Consider the following 24,881-nt stretch of genomic DNA (forward strand, 5'->3'; position numbering starts at 1 on the left):
TTCAAGATGTTTTTACCTGACAGAGGAATGTACATAAAAAGGGGAAAAAAGGAAAAGTTAAGCTGAGCTCTTTCCATATAACCCTCTCTTTGCAAGCAGAGCATTAATTAAAACTTCCCAAACCATCAAATTCTCTCAAGGAAATTTTGTTCAAGTCTGTTCCTTCCCAGCATCCTTCTAATCACAGGGTCACTGCTAACTTGGTTTACTTACCAAAGTTAAAATAAGCAATTGAGAGGCCTGTAAAGGCATGGAAGAGATGAATGAGGTAGCTGTCCTTGAAGAAAAGGTAATGTCGATAAAACAAAGCCAAGGGGTACCCTAGATGGGGAGAAAGATAACAAGGTTACTCATGCGTGGTGCCATTTATCAGCTTGAAGCTCAGTCCAGAACAGAGAAAACAAGAACAAAAACAAAACCCCACATATATTATATGGATTCAACAGAGAGGAGGATAACAGTACCTTAATGATTCCAAAGTTGTTTTGTAAATAAAATTTAGAAGTAAACATACTGATTTTTTTATCGAGGTAATACAGATTTGGATCCTAGGACTAGGTTTTATTTATAACCTATTATTATTGCTGGGAATTTTCTCTAAATTGAATTTTTTTTTTTGTATATGTGTGCTTGGATCAAACCCAGAGCTTTGCACATGACAAGCAAGTGCTCTAGCACTTTTTATTTTTATTTATCTTTTAATATTCTTTTTAAACAAATAGCACCAGGAATAGGGGACCAGAAGAAGGGGAGGAGGGGGAGTGAGGCTCCAGCCCTATAATCCATCCCCACCCACCCATCCCCTTTATATTTTATAATGTATTTACAAGCCCCAGAGGGTGGCGTGGGGGGAAGGGGAACTCCCTCAACAGGGTGGAGGCAATTCAGGATCCTTGTCCCTTTGGAACCAAGGCTCTTCTGCTCTTCTGGAAGGCCCTTCTAAGGAAGGTGGCCCTGTCTGTTCCCAAGGTTTTGACATCCAGTACCGAGGCTTGAGGGTAAAGGTCAAAGTGCTGGGTGTGGAATACTCCACTATAGGTGGAAGGGATGGCCTTGAGATAGGAATTGAGACCAGATAAGGACCTTCCAGGTGGGGAAGTGCAAGACAACCCAGATCCTCCAAGGCTGCTGCTTAGCTTCTAGTAATTCTGGAAAGGCTTTAGTTCTACTGGGTGCAGCTCTGCTTGCCCCAAGCTAGTAGGGAAGGGTCTAGCAGGTGGAGGCCACACAGCCAGGCTGGGAGGTTGCAGAATAGTGCCCAGAAGTAACAGGGAAAGGGGGTAGAGATGGGGCAGGAGATGGTGCTGGTGGCAGGGGGCCAAAATTCACCACAAGCAGCTATGAATCTATAATAGGTAAAAGCATCTGCTATGCAGGGGCCCCTGAGGAAGCCACTTTGGCCACCAGGCTACAGAGGAGCAGAGTAAAAATCTGAAGGGGATGGCAGATCCTGGCATACCTGAAGCAAAGGTGGGTCAGGTAAAGGGTTGGGGCAGAAAGCTGGAGAGTAGAGGAAAAGAAGCCATCAACTTCTCCAGTTCTGTTACTTGCAGTGTTGAAATCCAGAATCTGGCCCCTTGAGTGCTTGCTACTCCAGAGAGCAGTACTTGAGGGAAGGACTGGGGTTCTGTAAGGGTGTCCCAGAGCGGAAGCCTCCTTTTTGGGATGTAATTTAGAGTCCATGGCCCCCTCCAGAGACCTGGGAACTGGGAGGCACGGGGCTGCCATAGAAGACATGAGAATATAGGTGCTAGCCTAAGAAATGGCCACAGTGTCCAGAACCCAGGCTCTGGGATTGTGGTTCAGCTGAGGCAGAAGCACTGGGGAGAAGCTCCTGATTTTGGGATATCAGAATGGCCACAGTGACTGATGCTGTTAGTTCCTTCTCTGATTTTAAACTGTCTCCTACCACTATGTGTTGGTCTGGGTCCTTGTCACGAGAGCCAAACTAGATTGCAGGGCCAGGTTGATGGGATGGCTAGAGGCCAAGCTCTGACCCTCAGTCCATGTGCTGCAATTGTTCTGTGCCTATGGGGCTACATGGTAGAGGCTGCTCCAGGGGCAGTTCCTTGGTGTCCCCATCATGGGGATCAGGTGGCCATCTCCTAGGGGGTTCAGAGCCAGGTGGACCCTCATCAGAAATAGCATTCAGGGATGAAGGGGCCTCTGGTCTGCTTGGAGGACTCAACTCCCTTGAGTTCTCTATCAGGGCAACTTTGCTGACTGCAGAGACTTGATGACACCTGAGAATCCCCACCAGTCTACCCCATGTCAGACTGACTCATCTCTGTACCAGGCATATCCTCAAATGGACTCAGGAGCTCCATCCAGGGCTCCATGGAGCTGGGTTGGTGCCTCTCTTGGCTGGTGGCAGTATGTAAACTATCCTAGATGTGAGGGGTCAGGGCCTCTGTGCCTACATCTTCGGATTCTCCCTGAGGGCCAAGGACCTCAGGCTTTCAGGCAGGATTCCAGAGCTATGAGAAACTGGCAAAGATTCCTCCAGTAGCAGCTCCAGTTTTCCTGGAGGTGACTCCTGCTGTTTGGTGGGGGAAGGGATTAACCCCGGCACAGTCCCAATCCCCAGACTTTAAAAATTTTATTTTAGATAGGGTCTCACTAAATTGCCCAAGATGGCCTTAAACTTGGAATTTTTTTGCTTCAGCCTCCCAAGTAGCTGAGATTATAGGTGTGTGCCACTGCACCTAGCTCTTTATTCAATTTTCAATGATATGAATGATATAAAGGCCAGGCATGGGGACTGGGGTTGTGGCTTAGCGGTGGAGTGCTCGCCTAGCGTGTGCAAGGCCCTGGGTTTGATCCTCAGTACCACATAAAAAAAATAAAACGAAGGGCAATGTGTCTACCTAACCACTAAAAAAAAAAAAAAAAAAAGAGATACAAGGAATCAATGCTCACCTATGCCCTAGAAATATTATTTTACACTTTGTGATCTGTCCTGTTAGCATGTTATCAGATTATCAAGAGGGTAAACATAAATTGATACTGGGCTACAATCTGGGATAGCACCTGTAGACAGATGTTCCTCACATTCTACAATCTGGGCACCAACCAAGTTATAACTCTGCTTAGGTATACTAGAAAAATGTCTTTGAAAGCTGTGATTCATAGTACAGTTCAAGGGCCACGTGCAAACTACAGGGCATCTCCTGATGGGCCATGTACTGATTATTCAGGGCCAGAGGTTGCTTACTAAATTAAAAAGCATCGATACATTTGGGATTCTTAAACTAAAATAAAGTGTATCTTGTGGTTTTACTGCAGATTCACCTTCAATGTTCTATGAAAAAGTCTGGCTGACATGCTTGCCAACATTCCTACTGCTCTAGTGCATTTTGAAGAACCAGAATCTCCCTACTGTTTTCTGGAAGGACACCTTACCTTTCCTGTCACTGCATAATTAGTATTCTTGAGTTGGTTGTGGTTCACAATTGCTGCAATTCTTGCTTTTAAATTATAAACTGCAATTTGTTTATCAACAGCAATACAGTTTGTTTTGAGTTTGGTTAACTCTGCAGTGTTTAGAAGTGTCATACAGAAAGAAAGTGCTCATTTATGTGTAAACAGTTAAGTAAATGGATAATAATGTTATATTTTGGCTTATATCCTTTTAGTCTTGTTTTAAAAATATATTTTAGTGTTGACAGACCTTTACTTTATTCATTTATTTATATGCGGTGCTAAGAATTGAACCCAGTGCTTCACACATGTGAGGCAAGCACTCTACCACTGAGCCACAACCCCAGCCCTAATCTTTTTCCACTGTACTTTTTTAAAACTTATGAGCTTGTACACATATTTTTTTCACATAACAGTATATATTTTTAAAATATTTTTTAGTTTTAGGTGGACAAAATACCTTTATTTTACATTTATGTGATGCTGAGGATCAAACCCAGTGCCTTGTGCATGCTAGGTGAGCACTTTACCACTGAGCCATAACCTCAGCCCCCACATAACAGTATATTACCATTTGATCTTGGTGCCAGAATTTACTGGTGTTCTCTTCTGCTCCCATAATAGGCTAGGTCCTTTATCAAGTTTATAGCTTCATACAAATATAGTAGGCCCTTGAACATTGGGGGGATTGGGGGACTCAACACCCCACCTCCCAGAAGAAAATGTGCATAAGCCTTTTTTTCTTTCCAGTGCTAGGACCTTAAGGATGATAGACACTAGGCCACATCCCTATCCCCCTGCATATAATTTTTGACTCTTCTCAAAACTTAACTACTAGCAGCCTGCTATTGACTAAAAGCCTTTTCAGTAACATCAATATTCAACACATATTTTGTACATTATATGTATTATATATTTTTGTTTTTTTGCAATACTAGGGATGGAACCCAGACATTACTCTACTACTGAATACACCCCCAGCTTTTTTAATTTTTATTTTTATTTTGATATAAGGTCTCCCTAATTTGTCCAGACTAGCCTCAAAAATTTTTCCTTTTTTTTGGTACTAGGGATAGAACCCTGGGGCACTCAACCACGGAGCCACATCCCCAGCCCTATTTTCTATTTTATTTAGAGACAGGGTCTCACTGAGTTGCTTAGGGCTTTGCTAAGTTGCTGAGGCTGGCTTTGGCCTTGCAATCCTCCTGTCTCAATTTCCCAAGCTGCTGGAATTATAGGTGGGCACCACTGTGCCTTGCTGGCCTCAAACTTTTGATTCTCTGGCCTCAGCCTCCTGAGTAGTTGGGATTATAGGTATGCACCATCATACTCGGCCACTAAAATCTCTAATTATATGGAATGCTTGAAAACTAAAAGATGCAATCATGTTACTCTGTCCCGTTGAGCTGAATATGATTTAACATTTTCTTGTAGATCTGGGTCATTTCTATTCCCAAGTAGAGTCACCATGGCTTTTTAACCTTTGAGGTTGTAGGAATCTGTTTACTCTAATTCTACACCATCCTGGATTCTGAGTTCATGCATTCATTTCTTACAGCTTTTCTGTCCCTTTCCTTGCTATTGTGGGTTCAATAAGTCACTTCTTGAACTTTCAGTGAGTCTGCAAGAATAGTTCCCTTTTTTTGTTGCTGGGAATTGAACCCAGGGCCTTGTATGCCAGGCAAGTGCTTCTACCACTGAGCTACTTCCTCTGCCCCTCCTTTTCCTTTCTTTCTTTCTTTTTTTGGTACTGTGAATTGAACCCAGGGATGCTTAACAACTGAGCCACATCCCCAACCCTTTTTACATTTTATTGTGAGATAGGGTTGAAACTGCTTAGGGCCTCACTAAATTGCTGAGGCTGGCTTTGAATCTGCAGTCCTCCTGGCTCAGCGTCCTAAGCCACTGGGATTATAGGTGTGTGCTGATCCTTCTCCTGTTTCTAATTTACTGCAGGCCTTAGAAACTTTGTTTAACTGGATTAAAAAAAGAGATGTAAGACAAGAGCCAGGGCCTTAAGTGCTTTCCGCAGTAGACTTATAAATGGGCCTGGTAACATCAGTTCTGGCCACTCAAAGACCTTGTTTGGCCAGGTGTTGTGGTGCATACCTGTAATCTCAGTGACTCAGGAGGCTGAGGCAGGAGAACTGCAAGTTCAAAGCTAGCCTCAGCAACTTAGCAAGACCCCTATCTCACTGTCTCAAAAATAAAAAGGGCTGGGGGCTGGGGATGTGGTTCTGTGATTAGGCACCCCTGAGTTCAATCCCCAATGGGGGAAAAAAAAAAGAGATCCTGTTTGTTCTGACCCATAGAGGCGCACCAGCAAACACATGATAATAAGATGGATGAACTGGGAGGACGATACAATAAATGCAGCAGGCCAGGTTACCAAGATTAAGACCCTAACAGAAGGGCAAAGCCTGGAAGGAAGCTGCAAAGGAGAAGGAAGGAACACAAATGAATTGCTGTGATATCCTGGGTCCCCTGAGTGTATAAATACCAAAGCTTGCTTGCTCTTGGCTGCCACTCTGCTTAGCAGGCTTGAGCGCCTGGCGCCTGCTGTTTTTAGGGAGGGTGGTGTCCTGCAAGCTGTTTCTGAGTCTTAATGCATTTTTGTGGGAACCAGTGCTTTATATAGTGGCTATAGTCACCTATAGAATCATAAAAAAGCCACCAAAGCGCCTCCTCACTCACCCACCTACTCATCAGAATCTGACTCAGGAGGTTTGAGCGGAAAAGGACCTGTACTTTTAAAAAGTGCCACAAGTTCCAGGTTGGTGAAGACATGGAGGTGCTGGTAGAAAGATTTCCCAGAGAGGACAAGCAAGTTCTGTGCCCCTTCCCCCCTCCTGTTGCCCTGTGCATCTCTTCCATATGATGATTCCCGAGTTGTAAAAAATTCCTGTCCTTTTTTTTTTTTTTAAATATCTTTCCTTACTCATTTATTTTTTATGTGGTGCTGAGGATCAAACCCAGTGCCTCATATGTGTAAGGCAAGCGTTCCACCCCTGAGCCACAGTTCCAGCCCCAATTCCTGTCCTTTTAAACAATTATTACTTTAATTTTTTGAGATAGGATCTTGCTATGTTGACTAGGGTTGTTTTGAACTTATGAGCTCAAGTGATCCTTCTGCCACCACTTCTGGAGTAACTGGGACTACAGGCATATGACACCATGCCCTGCTCTGAATTGTATCCTTTATAATAAAATGGTAATAACAAGTAAATTGTCAAAAAAAAAAAAAAAAAAAAAAGTGCCACAAGTGATTCTATGTGCAGCCAGGGTAAAGAAGCAGCACCTTCCTAAAACTCTAATGCAAGGCTGCAATTTTTTTTCCCCCTCTTAGCAAGAATAAAATTCTCAGCTTGGAATTTGAGGGTGGCTGTCCTTTCTTTAATTGTACCAAATGGGTTTTATATAGCTGGTCCAGAGGTTTTCAAGAACATGCTGGCACTCTTTCTCATTCGCGAGTACTGGGGATTGAATACAGGATGCTCTATCACTGGAGCTACAATCTCAGCCCTTGATTCTATTTTGAGACAGGGTCTCACTAAACTGCCCAGATTGGCCTCAAATTTGTGTTCCTTCGCCTCAGCCTCCCAAAGAGCTGGGATTATAGGTGTGCCTCACCATACCTGGCTTTTTTTTTTTTTTTCCTCTTTGCTGAGGGTCTTTACAAACTCATTAACAGATGGAATGATGAACTAAAGTATGCCCTAAGCTAAGGATCACCTATTAGAATGGGACTCCCCAAGAGCAAACATTAGGACATTTGAGATGCTATGCTCTTTAAGGTAGGCTGTTGAGACACATTTAATGTGGTCCTCTCCAGGGGCTGCAGTCAAGCACATGGAATGAATTCACTTGTGTTCTCCAGTCACTGGAGGTTTACATAGTTCCATGTGCTGTTTGCATTTGGGACCAGGATCGATTATAAATGAAGGTAACTATTTTCTGTACAACAGTTGGGAAATTACTTAATAATCCTAAAGTCGTAAGGCTTCACTTGAACGAAAAGGAATGTATTATTTAACAGGTAAATTTCTTTTTTCTTTCAGCCTACACATCTATTTCTGGGCTTTGAAGGAATATATCTTAGTCCCATTCAACCTTGGTTAAAGAAAATAAGCATGTTTTGACAAGTGCGAGGGAGAAGTTGTTCACTGAGCCAGATGTTGATATCAGTTTTATAAAAAAGACTACTTTGATAGACACTATAAAGGACTAATGTGACATCCTAGCATACAGTGGTAGTTTTCAAACTTTTTGGGCTCAGGACCACTTTTATGCTCTGGTGCACACTTATAAATCGCAAAGTTCAAGGCCAGCCTTAGCAACTTAGCAAGGCCCTATGCTACTTAGGGAGAACCTACTTCAAAATAAAAAATAGGGCTGGATTTGTGGCTCAGTGGCAGAGCGATTACCTGGCTTGTGTGAGGCACTGGGTTTGATCCTTAGCACCACATAAAAAAACAAAACAAAAAATAAATAATATAAAGGGATGCTGTCCATCCCCAACTACAAAAATAAATAAATAAAAATAGATAGATAGATGGATAGATAAATAAATAAATAAAAAGGGCTGGGGATGTGGCTCAGTGATATAGTGCCCTGGGTTCAATCTCCAGTACAAAAACCCCCAAAACAACAACACCACCACAAAACCAAAAGTGGATATTTTCCTTTGATACTATATGAAAATCAAAAAGTAATAGTTTCTTAAACGTTAGTTGTAATGTGGAATGTGAAACCATATCAAGGAACTTTTCACATTGCTATCCACTGATGCCTGCAAAGGTGGTGCACGCTTATAGTCCTAGCTACTCCAGAGGCTGAGGAAGCAGTTTGAAATCAGCCCAGGGCAACAGAGTAATACCCTCGTCTCTAAATAAAAAGGTTTAAAAACAAAACAAAACAAAAAACCCACGTCTCTCTTGAGTTTTGAATGGGTCTATAGCCCAAGCATGATTCTATAACATCAGACATTGGTCAGCTAGAAAATATGGGCTCACTGAGTCAGGCAGATCTTCAAATATTAATATACTTCATTAGACTATAGTATAAGAAATACACATTCCTTCATATCACCATTGATTTAAGCAGAAAAGTCCACATATTGGGAAACGGTCAAGCTCATGATAGTAGTGAACGCATTTTTCTAAAATTCGAATTTTTACTTGAAAGCTTGAATTTTATCATTGGCTATAAACATTGTCAGTTGTTTTCCTTGAAATGAAAAATTTCAAGAGACTGTCTGCCAAATGTTAAGTCCAAATAACTAGGTTGTCAGTTATTCTTTCAAGTAAAACTGGTAGCCCATGAAAAAAGAAGCTGCTAAACCAGAATATAACTCAAGTTATTGCCCAAGTGTTTCCTCCAGAGAGCCACTATTCTCCACCAGGACAAAGATCTGCTTTATGCATATTTCCTGTTTCTTCAATTGGAAGATTAAAACAACATGTACTCAATGATTCAGGTAACTTTAAGATTGTGTGGGTAATACTTTGGCAGTCACTGATGGTTTTGTTTTGTTTTTCTTCTTCTTATAATGCAGTCCTTTTCTTCCTTCCTAGTTTCAATTGCTCTGTTTTATTTGAGAACTTCTTTTTCATTGGTTTGAGATATACAACCTTCTGATTCTTTACTTTTTCTTTCTTCCTTTTTTTTTTTTTTCCTCCTGGTATTAGGGATTGAAACCCAGGGGTTCTCTACCACTGAGCTACATCTTCAGCTGTTTTAATTTTTTTTTTAAATTTTGAAATAGGGTCCCATTAAGTCTCCCAGACTGACCTACAACTTGCTATCCTCCTGCCTTGGCTTCTGGAGTGGATGCTATTACAGGGATGTGCCACCATGCCCGACTGTGTATAAGTTTTTAAGTGAACCTATCTTTTGCATTCTCTTGGGTACATGCCTAGGAGTAGGTCTTCTAACTTTTTCCTGTAACCCAGTACTTCTCATCTAGACCAGTTTTTAAATTTCCCATCCACTGTGGACCAAACCTTTTATAAAATACAAAGTCATCCATGTGGCTGTGGCAGTAATGTCAAATTGCTATAAAAGTTCCTGAACATTTACTCTTATTTTCTATGCTTGCTTTGACTGGCATGGGTTGGCTGACTATAGTTTGTGTAGATTGAACCCACTTATCTTTTTGTTTCACTGAAGGCTTTCTTCTGGCTCTTAAATACAGCTGACCTCCAAGAGGACTCTCTGCAACTTTGGAAACACCACCTATGCTCATGTAACTTAATATAATCTTTATGCCAAAGACAAGCTAGTCCTAACTACTCAAATTTCTGTTCCATGTTTCCTGTTCCCTTGCTGGATATTTTTAGTATAATATTTCATACCAGCTCAAATCCTATGTAACTAAAGGATGACTTTCTCTTTAAATTGGTCTTCTTTTAGCATTATTAAAATTAATGGTGTTACCATTCTCCAGGTACACAACCACATTCAAATACTTGAAGCTGTCTTTGCATCTTGCCTTTCCTTGGTTCCCTGTAGCTGATCATCAAATCCTTTGATACCTCCTTTCCCAGGTCTCTCACTATCAGTATCACTATCCCCATCCCCCTTTTTCAATGCTACCTCAAGTACCTCACCCTGAAACTCTTATAATGACCCTCTGACCTCTGTCTGCAACCACATACTCCTGTAATCCTACACTAGAATAAACTTTCAACTCTTTCTTAGAATCCGGCAATGGCTCCCAACAGACTACTCACCAAGTCCCAATTCCTAGTTTAGGAATTCCTATTTTCTAAACTACATTTCTAGTTAAAGCTTCCATTTTTCTGCTTCAGTTAAAACTGATTTGCCTTTTTTTGCCCAAACACATATTACATGTTTTATGTCTCCATCTTAGCTCATACCAGTTCCTTTAGGTATAATAATTTCCCTAAGAACCCTCTACTAAGTAAGGTCCTAGCTATTCTTTTTAATATTTATTTTTTAGTTTTAGGTGGACAAAATATCTTTATTTTATTTTTATGTGGTGCCGAGGATCAAACCCAGCGCCTCACATGTACATGTTAGGCGAGCGCTCTACCACTTGAGCCACAACCCCAGCCCCAGGTCCTAGCTATTCTTCAAAACCAAGTTCAAGTGTCTCCTTCTGTAGGGCTACCTTGGAACACAACAAACTCATGACTCAGTGTATTATGGACTTATGACTTAAGTACCTGGCATATAGGCCTAAAATTCTCATTTCACAAATCATTCCTCACATTTTTGTTTTGTATTAAAATTTTTAAGCTGGGCATGGAGGTGTACACCTATAGATCTCAGCAACATGGGAGGCTGACATAGGAGGATTTCAAGTTTGAGGCCAACCACAGCAAATTAGCAAGACTCTGTGTCAAAATAAAAAATAGACAGGACTGGGGATATAGCTCAGTAAAGGGCCTCCAGGTTCAATCCCTAGTACCAAAAAATTAAAAAATTAAAATTAAAAAATTCATATGTTTGTAACCCTTTTCCTAATGGCCTCCAACATTCATATGCACATACATACATACATCTTTGGATCTTCCATAAGGTATTATCCCACATACTTTATTTTTTGGTTGATTAACCAATAGTTATTGACAATAGCTGTTTCATCTTGAGCATCAGTTTCCTCAATGAGTTGTTTTAGGGACTAAAGGAGGTAAAATGCATATACAGTAGTTATCAAAATGTGCCTAAAATATTCTACGTGTTCACTAAATTATATCTATACACATTCACATAAGGCCAGAGGGTGGTAGAACAGCTTTCTCTGAAAAATGCTGGGGCAAGTGCCTATCAGAGCTTCTGAATCTACTTTTCATACAGTGTAACAATCAAATTGAAATAGGACAGAAGACATAAAAGACATATAGAAAGGAGACAAAAGGAAAAACAAGTGTGTGTATGTATGTGTGTATGTATGTGTGTGTGTGTGTGTGTGTGTGTGTGTGTGTATATATTTGGTTCCAGAGTTTGAACTCAGGGGCACTTGACCACTGGGTCACAACCCCAGCCCTTAAAAAAAAATTTTTTTTCAGTTGTAGTTGGACACAATGCCTTTATTTTATTTGTTTTTATGTGGTGCTGAGGATCGAACCCAGTGCTTCGCATGTGCCAGACGAGCACTCTACAGCTGAACCACAACCCCCGTCCACATCCTCAGCCCTTTTTTGTATTTTATTTTAGAGACAGGGTCTCAATGAGTTGCTTAGCGCCTCATCATTGCTGAGGCTGGCTTTGAACTCGTGATCCTCCTGCCTCAGCCTCCCGAGTCACTGGGATGACAGGTATGCTCTACTGCGCCCAGCTTAAGGAAGTATAGTTTTAATTTAAAGCTTCACATACTTTTTCAGGCCTGTCACTCCCCAAAGCAGTCTCTCTTCCAGGTCTGTCATTCCTAAATTTCTGAGAAATCTGTAAATCTTAGTTACTATAAATTCATCCACTTATAAAATAATACCTTGTGTACTGTTAATCAGCCTACTAATAACTAGATTAAGCAAAGAGATACAATATTTTAAGAAATCTATGATTTCCAGCATTACCTACTGATTGGATAATGGATGCCACATCAGCCTAGGGGTCCTGAGAATGATCATACTAAACTGTCTTGTGATCACCAGACTGCTGTCATCCCCATATAGCTTCTCATACCCACCCCTCACCAAGTCCTTTAAAAGAGCCCAAGATCCCAAAAGCACATCTCACTCTTGAGATAGTCCTCATTCTCCTTTGAATATTTATCTGCTTTCCTTAATAAATTTATGAGTCTCTGAATGACAATGTGCTGAAATTCTTTTCCATTACATTAATTCTTTTCCATTAAGGACCCCACTAGTACTGGAGTTGAGGACCCCTTTTCTAGGAATTGCTCTCACCTCTTCTAATGACAAAATGACTAAGGGATTTCCTTTACATCAGTGTTTCTGAAGATTTGTATCATATTTATTTTATAAGGATATTGGTTATAGCTTGCTGGGAACCCTCTCTAAATTATAAATGTACTATCTACATTAAAGCTGCTAGGTGTGGTGATGCTTGTCTGTGACTTCAGTGATTCTGAAGGCTGAGGCAAGAGGATCGCAAGTTCTAGGCCAGCCTGGGCAACCTACTGAGACCCTGTCTCAAATTAAAATAAAAAGGGCTAGAACTGGTAAAGTGCCCCTGGGTTCAATTCCAAACCAAACTACCAGAACCTACAGGATTGATCTGTCAACTCTTCTCCCTGTCCCACTTTTCTTTTTTTGTGGTGCTGGGAATCGAACCCAGGGCCTTGTGCCTGTGAGGCAAGCACTCTACCAACTGAGCTACATCCCCAGCCCCTTGACCCACTTTTCTGTGACTCATCTTTTCTCTGACCTTCATCATTCTGCTCTAGCCACAAAGCTCTCCTTTCCTAGAATATTAGGCAGGGCCAACCTTAGAGTCTTCACATGAATGGGTTCCCTGCCTAGAATGCGCTTGTCTACAAATAAGCATTTCAGATCGTCAATAAACATCACCTTAACATTGAGGTCTTCCCTGACTGGCTTATCTAAAATTGCATACAACAACAACAAAAATTGCATACAACAACTACTCCCCACCCCTGCAACCTTCCCATCAACAAACATTCCCTGTTCTACCATGCTTTATTTTTCTCCTCAATATTTATTGCTACTTAACATACTATATATTTTATTTATCAGTCTTTGCAAACAGGGATTGTTGTCTATTTTGTTTTCTATTGTACCCTAGTGCCTAGCATCATTCCTAGACCCCCAAAATATTTGTTGAACTGATGAAACAATCAAAGAGAGTGAATGAATGCTCTATATTCTGGGTCAATAAAATATTTATTAAGCATCTATTATGTGGTTAGCATTGCACTAGGCATTAAGAGGAATATGGCAGAACTGTTAAGAGGTGCTTTTACTGTTAAGGAACTTGCTTCTTAGAGATTAAAAATGTATAAAATATGATGTTCTATGGCAAGTGCTATTGTATGAAATAGACAATGTTGTAGAATTAGAGAAGAGAGATCAGCTTCAACCAGAGTAGTCAGGATGAGTAAAATTCAAATAAAGAAAGAAGCAAAGACATTCCTAGGGAGGAGAATAATGCCACAAAGACATGGAGGTAGGAAAGAGCATGGGATATTCATTCCAAGAGATAGGGCTAATTAAAACAGGGGGAAAATAGTGCAATAGGAATGAATAGGAAAGTTTGGAAAACCAGGTAGTGTCTGAAATTGATAAAAAAAAAAAAATCAAGAGGATTGATAGGTTCTGAGGGAAGAGGACACATCAAAGATGGTTAAACTATTAACACAGAGTCTTCAAACATTTTTGGTGGTATAGCTGCTAAAAGAATTGTGACTATTATCTTTCTCTCACTTTATTTTTGATGCTTGGGATTGAATCTTTGATCCCAGCACTTTTAAAATGATGCCACCTAAAATTTTTAAGTTTAAACAACAGCAAATGATGTACGTGTGTGGGTGCATGTGCTTTGATTTTGTTTTCACAATGCCAGGGACTGAATCCAGATGCTCTGCCACTGAGCTACATTCCCCAGCCCTTTTTATATTTTATTTTGAGACAGGGTCTTGCTAAACTTCCTGGTTGGTCTTTAGCTTGGGATCCTCCTACTTTGCCCCTCAAGAAGCAGAGATTACAGAATGTATCACCTTGCCTGGCTGCATGTGTGCTAGTCTATTGAGGATGTGCTTTTAATTTTCATTTAACTTATTTAATCTTTTTAGTACTGGGATTGAATCTGGGGGTGCTTTACCACTGAGCTACACCTCCAGCTCTAATTATTTTTTGAGGTAGGGTCTCCCTAAATTTCTGAGGCTGGCCTCAAACTTGCAATTCTCCTGACTCAGCCTCTTTGAGTCACTGGGATTTATAAGTATGTGCTACCAAGTCCTGTTGAAAATGTGTTTTAAGTATATGGTGAATATCTGCCATGCAATCTGTTAAATAAGAATTACAGGAAGCCATTATTTTGGACTAAACTCCTACAGTGGGCCTCAACAGACCTAGCTGAAAATTACTCCTGCTTAAGTTCTGTGTTATCAGCCACAGAGATATATGCCTGTAATCTCAGCTACTTGGGAGGCTGAGGCAGGAGGATTACAAATTCCAGGCCAGCCTGGGAAACTCAATAAGACATGTCTCAAAATAAAAGACCTGGGTGTGGTGGCATATGCCTGTAATCTCAGCAACTCAGGAGACTGGGGCAAGAGGCTCACAAGATCAAGGTCAACCTCAGCAGCTTAATGAGACCTTGTCTCAAAATTTAAAAATAAGGGCTGGGGTTGTGGCTCAGTGGCAGATCACTTGCCTCTCACATGTGAGGCACTGGGTTCGACCCTCAGCACCACATAAAAATAAACAAAATAAAGATGTTGTTTAAAAACATTAAAAATAAATAATAAAAGGGCTTGGGATATGGCCCAGTGATAGAGTACACCTGAGTTCAAACTCCAATACCAAAGAAAGAGAAAAAAACTAAAGAAATAAAAGTTCCATGTTATCAGCCCAAATGAAACTATTTATTTGACCATCCCAGAATCAGGATTTGAGAGAAAACAACCAAATAGGCCAGGTTTTTTTTTTGGGTGTGTGTGTGTGGGGGGTATGGTGGGCAGTGGAGCTCAGGATTGAAGCTAGGTAAATGCTTTATCACTCACTGAGCTATATCCCTGATCCTTTTAATTTTGACACAGCGTCTCACTAAATTGCCCAGGCTTGCCTTGAATTTGTAATCCTGTACCAGTCTCCCAAACAGCTGGGATTATAGGCCTGTGCCATTGGCCAGCTGTCCTGTCAAATTTCTATACCATGGGACAACCTATCATGCCCCACTCAATTTTTTATGCATTGCAGATTGAACCCAAGACCTCCAAGGTCTTCTACATGTGAGGCAAGTGCTTTATCACTGAGCTCATACCCAGGAGCTCCCTCTTTTTTTCCTTCCTTTTGCTCTCTCTTTTTCTTCTTCAGTACTGGGGACTGAACCCAGGGGCTCTCTACCACTGAGCTACATCCCCAGTCCTTTTAAAAACTTTTTTTGAGACAGGATCTTGCTAAATTGCTGAGGTTGGTCTTGAACTTGTAATCCTCCTGCCTCAGCCTCCCAAGTTGCTGGGATAACAGGCTTACATTAAGAGGCCAGTCCTTTTTTTTAAAAGGATGATTATAAAAAAAAATTAGGAAAGATGATGTCTCATGGTATAGACATAGCCTCAAGCATACCATACCAATTTTAGAAAAAGCACAGATGGAGGTTGACAACCTGAAATTTCTTTTCTTTTTTAAAAAATATTTATTTATTTATTTAGTTGTAGTTGGACACAATACCTTTGTTTTTATTTATTTATTTTTATGTGGTGCTTGTTGGGTGTGTGAGAGACTCCCCCTTCTTGGAGAACATCATGGAATCCCTTACCCTCCCTCTCCTCTCCAAAGGGCTCCAAGCCAAGAACATCAAATTCAAAGGTTTCCTCGACCAATCCCCATATGACACAGTGTCCCTGGACAGTCTGTGAGGAAGGAAGAATATTTCAGCTGGGAAAAAGAGTCTAATGAGTCACCCTGCCAATAGCACCCACTATGTCCCCTACGCAACCTTTCTTAAGCCAAAGCTTGTAAGCACACGCTCTCTTCTCTCTGTCCTCTGCCCTCTTCCTCTTCTTTCTCTCCTCTCTCTACCCTTTCCTTCTCTCTTTCTGCCCTTCTCCTCTCCTTCGGGCAACCCCCCAATAAAATCTCTTGGTTGAATCTCTGTCTTGGGTGAGTCACTCGCCTTTCTGTGCTGAGGATCGAACCCAGGGCCTCATACATGCTAGGCGAGTGCTCTACCGCTGAACCACAACCCCACCCCTTGGAATTGCTTTTCTTACAACTCTCCATGTCTGTGTATCTCCTGGAAAGTCTGTGTACCATTGGGCACTGGTATCCCAGTGACAGGGCCCCATCTCAAGGTGCCAAGTCTCATGATATCATGGTTAGCAAGAAGGTGATACCACTGACAGGACAGAGAGATTGTTCTGCTCTGGTGTGCTGCTGCTGGAGATAGCTGAAGCCTGGAAAGAAGATAAGCTCTCACATAGACATACTAGAAAAGAAGGGCAGACTTAGGGCTGAGTCTTGGAAAACAACAGTATTTAAGGGAATGGAAGCAGACTGAAGGTGAGGATGTGACTCAATGGAGAGTGCTTGCCTAGCATGCACTAGGCCCTGGGTTCAATTCCCCAGAATCTCAAAAATAGAGGTTGAGATAAGACAGGGGTAGTGGTACATGCCTGTAATCCAGCCACTGTGTAATCCCAGGCCTGCAGGAGGATTGCAAGTTCCACGCTAACCAGGGCAAGTTAGTGAGACCCTATCTCGAAATATAATAAAAAGGGCTGGAGATATAACTCAGTGATAGAGTGCCAGTTGAGAGGGACTATGTTCAAGTCTCAGTGTGGAAGGGTGGGGGAGGGGAGGCTAAGATCTGAGATAAAATAGGAAACCAGCAGGTAAATCAAGACAGTCTGTGAGGAAGGAAGAATATTTCAGCTGGGAAAAAGAGTTTAATGACATCAAATGTTACGGGAGGAAAGGAGAGTTAGAAAAAGCAAAACATCATTAAATTTTACAAACAGACATTATTTTGGAGGAAAACAGCCCACCCCCAGGGAATCACTCAACCAGAGCAGTTCTCTCTGTAAATGCTACTGAAACCAGAAGTGGCCACCTGTAATCCCAGCTACTTGGGAGGCTGAGGCAGGAGGATCACAAACTAGAGTACAGCTCTGGCAATTTAGTGGAACCCAACCTCAAAATTAATAAAAAAGGGCTAGGGACATGGCTCAGTGTTAGAGTACCCTGGATTCAATCCCAGCACCAAACATATATAAATAAAAACTGTATATTTCAAAATAACTGCCAATTATGCATGCCTATCAGTCTAAACCTGAGTTGCTCAAACTATGGAAATCAACAGAAGCTGGAGGACAAATATGATACATCCATTTTACCAGTTTTACAGAAAAAAAAAATTTCAAACAATTTAGCCAGTAAGGAACTTATCTATAATAAAATAAACAAATCAGATTTGGAGATAGATGTCCCACCCCTCTCTTCCTTCTTACCCAATCAGCTGAATTCTACCTGAACCAATCTTATTTTGAGAGCTTCCTTTATGTTCTTTCTTGTTGCTTCTTCCTTTCTTTCTTTTCAATAGTAACAATAACAACTATTATCATCAACAGTAGCAACCACCATTTACTGAGCACTTATGATATGTCATGTGAGTGAATTAAAAACTTGATACACATCATTGTACTTAACCCTCACAATAACTATGTGAAGTAAATAAGCGATATTGTCTTCACTTTATGAATAAGGAAACAAATCAAAGCAGTTATCCAACCTGTCTGTGCTAATCAGCTAGTAAGTGATGAAGCTGGATTCTAACCCCTGGGTCTCATCTCTGAGTCCACACCTTAACCACTTAGTACATTATTTCCTTTGTCTTCAATTTGCTCAGACTCTTTTTTCCTGTCTATTTCTCCCTACCCACCCTTGTTCGTTGTTGCTGCTTATCACTACTGTACAATTTTGTTATTCCCTTCATTGTCTCCTAGAATCATGGTCTCATTTACTGCTTCTTTTCTACTCATTTCTTTTTTTGGGGGTGAGGTGGGGTACTGGGGACTGAACTCAGGGGCACTTGGCAACTGAGCCACATCCCCAGTCCTATTTTGTTATTTTATTTAGACAGGGTCTCACAAGGTGGCTTAGTGCCTTGCTTTTGCTGAAGCTGACTTTGAACTGGCAATCCTCCTGCCTCAGCCTCCCGGGCCACTGAGATTACAGGTGTGTGCCACTGTGCCCAGCCTCTCATTTCTTTCCTGGCATCAGTAATGGCCTCAAACTTGTGGTCCTCCTGCCCACAACAAGCCTCCCAAGTCCTTAGTATTATGGGCATGTGCCATGACACCCAGCTGTTAGAAATTTGATTCAACGAGCAGGCAGCTATTTGATACACCCCGAATGTGACTGTGCCCACAACCCAGGCTACCTATCTGACTCTTACCTCATCTCTTAAGACACAGTTTAGATCGTCAGTTATTTTCTTAAAGTGAAGTGACTGAAATTCAACTCAGATAATGAAAACTTTTATGCTGGGTGTGTTAGCTCACACCAATAATCCCAGAAGTGTAGGAGACTGAGTCAGGAGGATCACAAGTTCAAAGCCAACCTCAGCAATTTAGCAAGACCTGGTCTCAAAAAAAAAAAAAAAAAAAAAAAAAAAAAAAAAATATATATATATATATATATATATATATATATATTTTTTTTTTTTTTTAAAGGACTGAGAATGTGGCTCAGTGCTCCTGGGGTTTAATCCCTGGTACCAAAAATTCAAAACTTTTCTAGACTATGAAATGTTACCATAAATAATGGGTAATTTCCTTTAGATAACCTTGGACAGCCACATTCAGGGTGTATCAAATAGCTGCCTGCTCATTGAATCAAATTTCTAACAGCTGGGTGTCATGGCACATGCCCATAATACTAGGGACTTGAGAGGCTAGGGCAGGAGGACCACAAGTTTGAGGCCAGCTTGGGCAACTTAGTGAGACTGACTCAAAAAAAAAAGGTATTGGAGATATAACTCAGTGGTAGGGTACTTGCATGAGGCCGTTGGGTTCAATCCCCAGTACAATGCACATACACACACCCCCAAAAAATTATGGTAAGATTTTCCTCAAGAATCACAGACTATAAAATAGGATTGATGGGCTGGGAGTATAGTTCATTGGATTACTCAACATTTGCAAGGCCCTGGGTTCAATTTCTAGTACCATCAAAAAAAAAAAAAAAAAAAAAAAAAAAAGAAAAAGAAAAAGACTGCTTTAGAATATAGCTTATTTGTAGTTTGTTTTTGTCAAATATTTTGATATGCAATTTAAACTATTTCTACTTTGAAGATTTGTCATTTTCCTATGCTTTCACCAAAATGGAAATTCCTGTGCTAGAGAACTGACAGAAAAGGGAGACAAATGGAACTAGAAAGAAGAGCTCAGCCCTGCCTTGCACTTGATAGGTAACTAAGTAAGCACATCAGTTCTCAGAACTTCCTTATTGACTTACTCTGTCACCTGACAAAAGTCCTTGTAGGTTATGGATATTTAGGAGAGGGTGTGCCTCACCTTTGGAATTTGCTCAGAACTGGTCCTGTTTAGCAGATTAAGCCTTGCTGATAGTAGGGCAGGGTGCCAATCCACCTTCTGCACTCCAGCAATCCTGTGTATCTCCAGCTGACTCATATGCTGAATGGTTATTTATGAATACAGAATCTTCTAATTAAAGAAACCTAAGAAATTACCTACTCCAAACCCTTCATTAGAAAGATAAGAAACTAAGGCCCAAAGGGGTTAACTGGCAAGTTTAATAGGGTAGTGCTCAAATTAGAATCCACATCACCTGATTTCCATTCTAAAATTCTTGCCACATGCCTTGGTACTTGGCAGTGACCTGGGAGTGGAATCACTAGTAACTGTGTTCCTTTGAAGCAACAACTGTTATTTTCTGGTTTCTAGATAATAATCTATACTCCACAGACACATACTTCCTCCCTACAGACATTTACACTTGCTTATCTTTCTAGCTAAAAACATTTATAAACTTAATTTTAAGCCAGGTGTGGTAGTATATTCCTCTAGTCCCAGTTAGGCTGAGATGTGAGGCAGAATTGCTTGGGCTCATGAATTCAAGGCCAGCTTGATCCACATAGTGAGTCCCTGTCTCAAAACAAACAACAAAAAACATTTCATCTTAATACTACATTTAAGTGCTCTACTGTACTTTGTTAATCTAATTCTTGGGGACTCCATCTCCTCTCCCTGCACTGTGGTGAGAAGATAGCAGTTCATTTCTGAAAGTTACACAAGGCTGAATATCTCAAGCAGTTTGACAACTGTGATATGAGATACAGGGAAACTAGGACAAGTCATCAAAAATGCCCTGGGGCCAGGCATGATGTTATGAGCCTGAATTTCAGGAGTTTGAGGCCAGAGGATTAGCAATTTAGCAAGACCCTGTCTTGAAATAAAACAATAAAGAGCTGGGGATGTAGCTCAGTGGCAAAGTGTAACTGGGTTTAATTCCTAGTACCTGCACTCCTCTACCCTCCCTGCAAAAAAGTTCTGGGGATGAAGAATAGAGGAACTCTTTTTTTTTTTTTTTTGATGTCAGGGGATGAAACCCAGGGCTCCATTCCTTCAAGGCCAGAGCTCTACCACAGAGTAACTCCTTCATCCTAGAGGGGACATTTTGGTGTTTGTACTGGGGATTGAGCCCAGGGGCACTCTACTACTGAGCTATATTCCTGCCCCTTTTATTTTTTATTTTGAGACTGGGTCTAAGTTTTTCAAGATGGCCCCAAACTTGCAACCTTCTGCCTCAGCCTCCCGAGTTGCTGGGATTACAGGTGTGTACCACTGCACCTGAATCTAGAGGAAACATTTTAAAGATGAACTAATGGATGGTTAATACTTGTGGAAAAGAAAGTTTTGTTATCAATGTTAATAGTTTGTAGTTTCAGGCCCAAATTAATCCTGAACTACCCCCAAAGCCCTACCAAAAGTATTTTTTAAAATTTCTCCATTTAAAGCAAAATATTCTTCCTTAAGTAAGGTTTCTTCATTCAATCCTAGTGACTGATGTTATACCAGTTGGCTGACTGGTATCAACAAAACTGAAAAGTTATAATATGACGTACAGGAATTAGGCACTCAAAGGTCATAAGCTTCTTAGCCCAGGAAGAAGTTAGTCATCCATCAGTGGCTGCCCATATTTCTAGTCTGATCAAATGGCAAAAAGAATGGCAAGAAACATTATGCTTGAACACCTGTATCACAGTACTTTTCTATATGACTTACTGTTTGCTCAAATGGCTACATAATTATTTTATTACTTTAGATTCATTTCTTCTGAAAAATATTTTCATAAAAATTTATAGACTGAAACATAAAGCTAAAAGAGACTTTTTACTGTCATTTCTTTATTTCAGCAGAAAAATGAAGTGCCCCCAGGTTTAATCCCCAGTTAAAAAAAAAAAAAAAGACACCTCAGTGACCTGTATTTGAGTTTTTAAAATTTTTACTTTTTTGTACAGAGGATTGAACCCAGAGATGCTTAACCAATGAGCCATATTCCCAGCCCATTTTATTTTCTATTTTGAGACAGGGTCTCACTAAGATGTTTAGGGCCTTGCTAAATTGCTTAGGATGCCCTCAAACTTGTGATCTTCTTGTCTCAGCCTCTCAAGCCCCTTATAGGCATGCACCACCATGCCCAACTGCTATAGTCAGGGCATTTAATTACATTTTAATTCTTTGTAAATTGATAACCATGGGGCCGAGCTCTGGAATCAAGAGCAATCTATTTTAGAAATTCAGTTCTGCAGCCTGGGCAAATTATTCACATTATTTGTACCTCAATTTCTTCATCTGTGAAATAGGGAAAATACCAGCCATCTTGCAGGGCTGTTGTGCAGATTAAATAGAAGATATTTGCAAAAGCATCATATATACACAGTAGCCCCCTTATCCAAGATTCTGCTTTCTGAACTTCCAGTTACTTGAGGTTTCAGTTACCTGTAGTCAACTTTATATAAAAATACTGAATGGAAAACTGCAGAAATAAGCAATAATCATAAGTTTTAAATTATACACAATTCCAGTCTGAGAATCGTGACAAAATCTTTCACTGTCACGCACTGTCCATCCCAGGATATAAACTCTTTATCTAGGGTATCCACATTGTATATGCTACCCACTCATTAGTCACTTTGATAAGCACTTAGTTATCAGAGTCACCGTGTCCCAGTGCGTGCATTCAAGTAACCTTTGTTGTACTTAATAATGGTCCCAAAGTACAGAAGTAGCAATGCTGGCAATTCAGATATGCCAAAGAGAAGCTGTAAATAGGGTTCCCCTTAAGTGAAAAAGTTGCAGTACAGTCAGATGAAGTGGCACACATCAGAATGCCTGCTATTGGGAAGCTGAGAATGAAGGATCCCAAAGTTCAAGGTCAGCCTGGGCAATGCAGTAATACCCTGCCTCAAAAAAAGTTGGGATGTACTTCAGTGGTAGAATACCCCCAGCTCTCTGAAAAACAAAACAAAAACAAAAAAATCCCAAACCATAAAAGAACACATTCATATATATTATTACAATATACTGTTATATTTATTTTATTATTATTTATTATTAATTTCTTACTGTACCTAATTTATTGATTAAACTCTATCATATGTATGTATGGGGCAGGGGGAACATTATATATAGGGATTGGTACTGTGGTTTTTGGTATCTACTGTGGGGGTGATCTTGGACCCTACTATATTTCCTGTAGACCACTTTAAAAATACTTACTCTATATATAGCCAAATACTCTGTATAAGCATATCTATCTTCAGATTCCATAAATTCTGGATTACGTAAAAGAATAAACTGGGTATGGTGGCAGACACCTGTAGTACCAAGTGGTACCAACAATAACAACAACAAAAAACCCAACACAACAAAGCTAGACATATGTCTAAAAATTCTGTTATTCCTTCCAGAATTCTGTGGTTACAAGGCTTCATCAAGATTTTCCAATAAATAGACATATTCCCAAAATTAGTTCCAGTGGTGCTCGGTGGGAAGGGGGTTGTCTGGCCAAGTGTTGGGGGTGGTAGGATCCTGGCTATCAGTGGCTGCATTAGGCCTGAGAAGGGGTGAAGTTTAGTAGGATCTGCCAGGAGTGTGACACCCAGGAAGTGCCAGCTGGAATGTGGCAGCAAGGGGTGGTACCTCAGAAGCAAATTTGAAGAGAAGAGGCAGCAAGACTAAAAGTGTGGACTTTGGGATGCCCCATTACCCCTAGTTCATGGTGCTTACATGTATAAAGGAAAATCATGTGATGCAGAGCCTCCCTTTCTTTTTCATTAACATTTTTTTACATATAGTGGCTAAAATCCGGTGTTTTTCAAAAGAGATGCAGCCAGAATTAGGGCAGGCAGGGAAAAGAAGGGTGGTGGGATGTAGTTGAGGTAACCTGAATCTTTATATGCTAAGGGTTGTATTATAGACAGCAGGGGCAACTGTTTCAGTCCAGGATTGGAAAGGATGGTGGAAATTGAGCACACCTGTTTCCCACCTGGGGCAACAGGTCCATTAGAGGCAGAGAGAAGCAGTGAGCAGGCCACTCCTGTTTCATGTTTCTCTCGCTTTCCCACTTGCTCCTGATGTCTCAAGTCCTTTAACTTCTTGTTCCCCCCTTTTCATTCCATTCTATATTCTTGTAAGTATTATTCCTATTTTTAATGTTTGTTGGATTATATATACTTCATGGTTCTCAAGGAAGTCCAACTAGTGTGTAGTGTTACACCCCCTCCCCCAATTCATGGCCCTGGTCTGCAGTAGAGAAAAGGTGGTTCACTCCTGGTCTAACTTGATCTAGATTAGAGTTGCCCACGGGATGCCCTGTCACTGCCAAGTGACTAATCAGCTGATCTCTTTCCAATCCTCGCAAACACTTATCTTGGAAACATCTCTCTTATAGACTGTCCAAACCTAATAATCTCTGTATACATAGATAAGAGGTGAAACTTCTTTTCTCAACAGGTGTTTCAGCAAATGAAATAATAAGCTGCTTTTTACCCAGGTGAGATTCTAAGAGAACCCTAGTTGTTCTTAGGAATCTAAATACATGTAAATACATGGTCTTTCTTTCTCTGTATCCCTTCAAAAGAAAATAGAAAGGGGGAGTATGACCTCCGTAAAAATATTTTCCTGCTACTTTTTTCTTCCCATTTTCCCTTCTGGGAATTGAACCGAGGCGCTTTACCACTGGACCTTATCCTCAGTTCTTTTTATTTTGTTTAAATTTTGAGACAGGGTCTTGCTAAGTTGCTTAGGGCCTTGCTAAGTTGATGTGGCTGGTCTCAAACTTGAGATTCTCCTGCCTCAGCCTCCCAAGTTACTGGGATCACAGGCATGGGCTGCAGTGCCCAGCTTTTCCCGCTACTACATATGCAATGTTTTTTCTTCTACACCCACATACATTTGTAGCAGTTCTTCCTTTAGTAAATGAAAAAATAAGTAAAAACAGGCGAAGTCAAACACTGGATTTTGTTAAGCCCTGTGTCACCTTAAGAACTTGAAATTGGCCTAAATAAAAATCATTTTATTTTCAGTGATAGAGCCCCTGCTGAGCATATACAAGGCCCTGGGTTCAATTCCCAGCACTCCACAAAAAGAAAAATTTAAAAACAAGATTTCACAGACAATGCAGTACAAAATGTTCTTTATTCTCTCACTAGAGCACTTATTAATAGAAGTGCTTACAGTGTAGGTTTTTTTTTTTTTTTGGTACTGGGGATTGACCCCAGGGGTGTTTTACCACTGAGCCACAATCTCACTCCTGTTTTTTTTT

At 40.7% G+C, this 24,881-nt stretch overlaps 1 protein-coding gene and 1 non-coding gene across 3 annotated transcripts in view; both read right to left on the bottom strand.

Annotated features, from left to right (window-relative positions):
• The window catches only part of Lpcat3 (lysophosphatidylcholine acyltransferase 3), a 52,407-nt gene that overhangs the window by 13,548 nt on the left and 13,978 nt on the right, over nt 1-24,881 (bottom strand). For both annotated transcript variants that reach the window (XM_071610369.1, XM_027951267.2), the window contains exon 2: nt 214-321. In XM_071610369.1, coding sequence (XP_071466470.1) covers nt 214-321 — 108 coding nt within the window. The remainder of the gene's footprint in view (nt 1-213; nt 322-24,881) is intronic.
• Trnav-cac (transfer RNA valine (anticodon CAC)) lies at nt 12,660-12,733 on the bottom strand. Its single transcript has one exon. It is a non-coding gene; the product is annotated as a tRNA-Val (tRNA).

Source organism: Marmota flaviventris, chromosome 3 (assembly GCF_047511675.1).
Source record: "Marmota flaviventris isolate mMarFla1 chromosome 3, mMarFla1.hap1, whole genome shotgun sequence".
Classification (NCBI taxonomy): domain Eukaryota; kingdom Metazoa; phylum Chordata; class Mammalia; order Rodentia; family Sciuridae; genus Marmota; species Marmota flaviventris.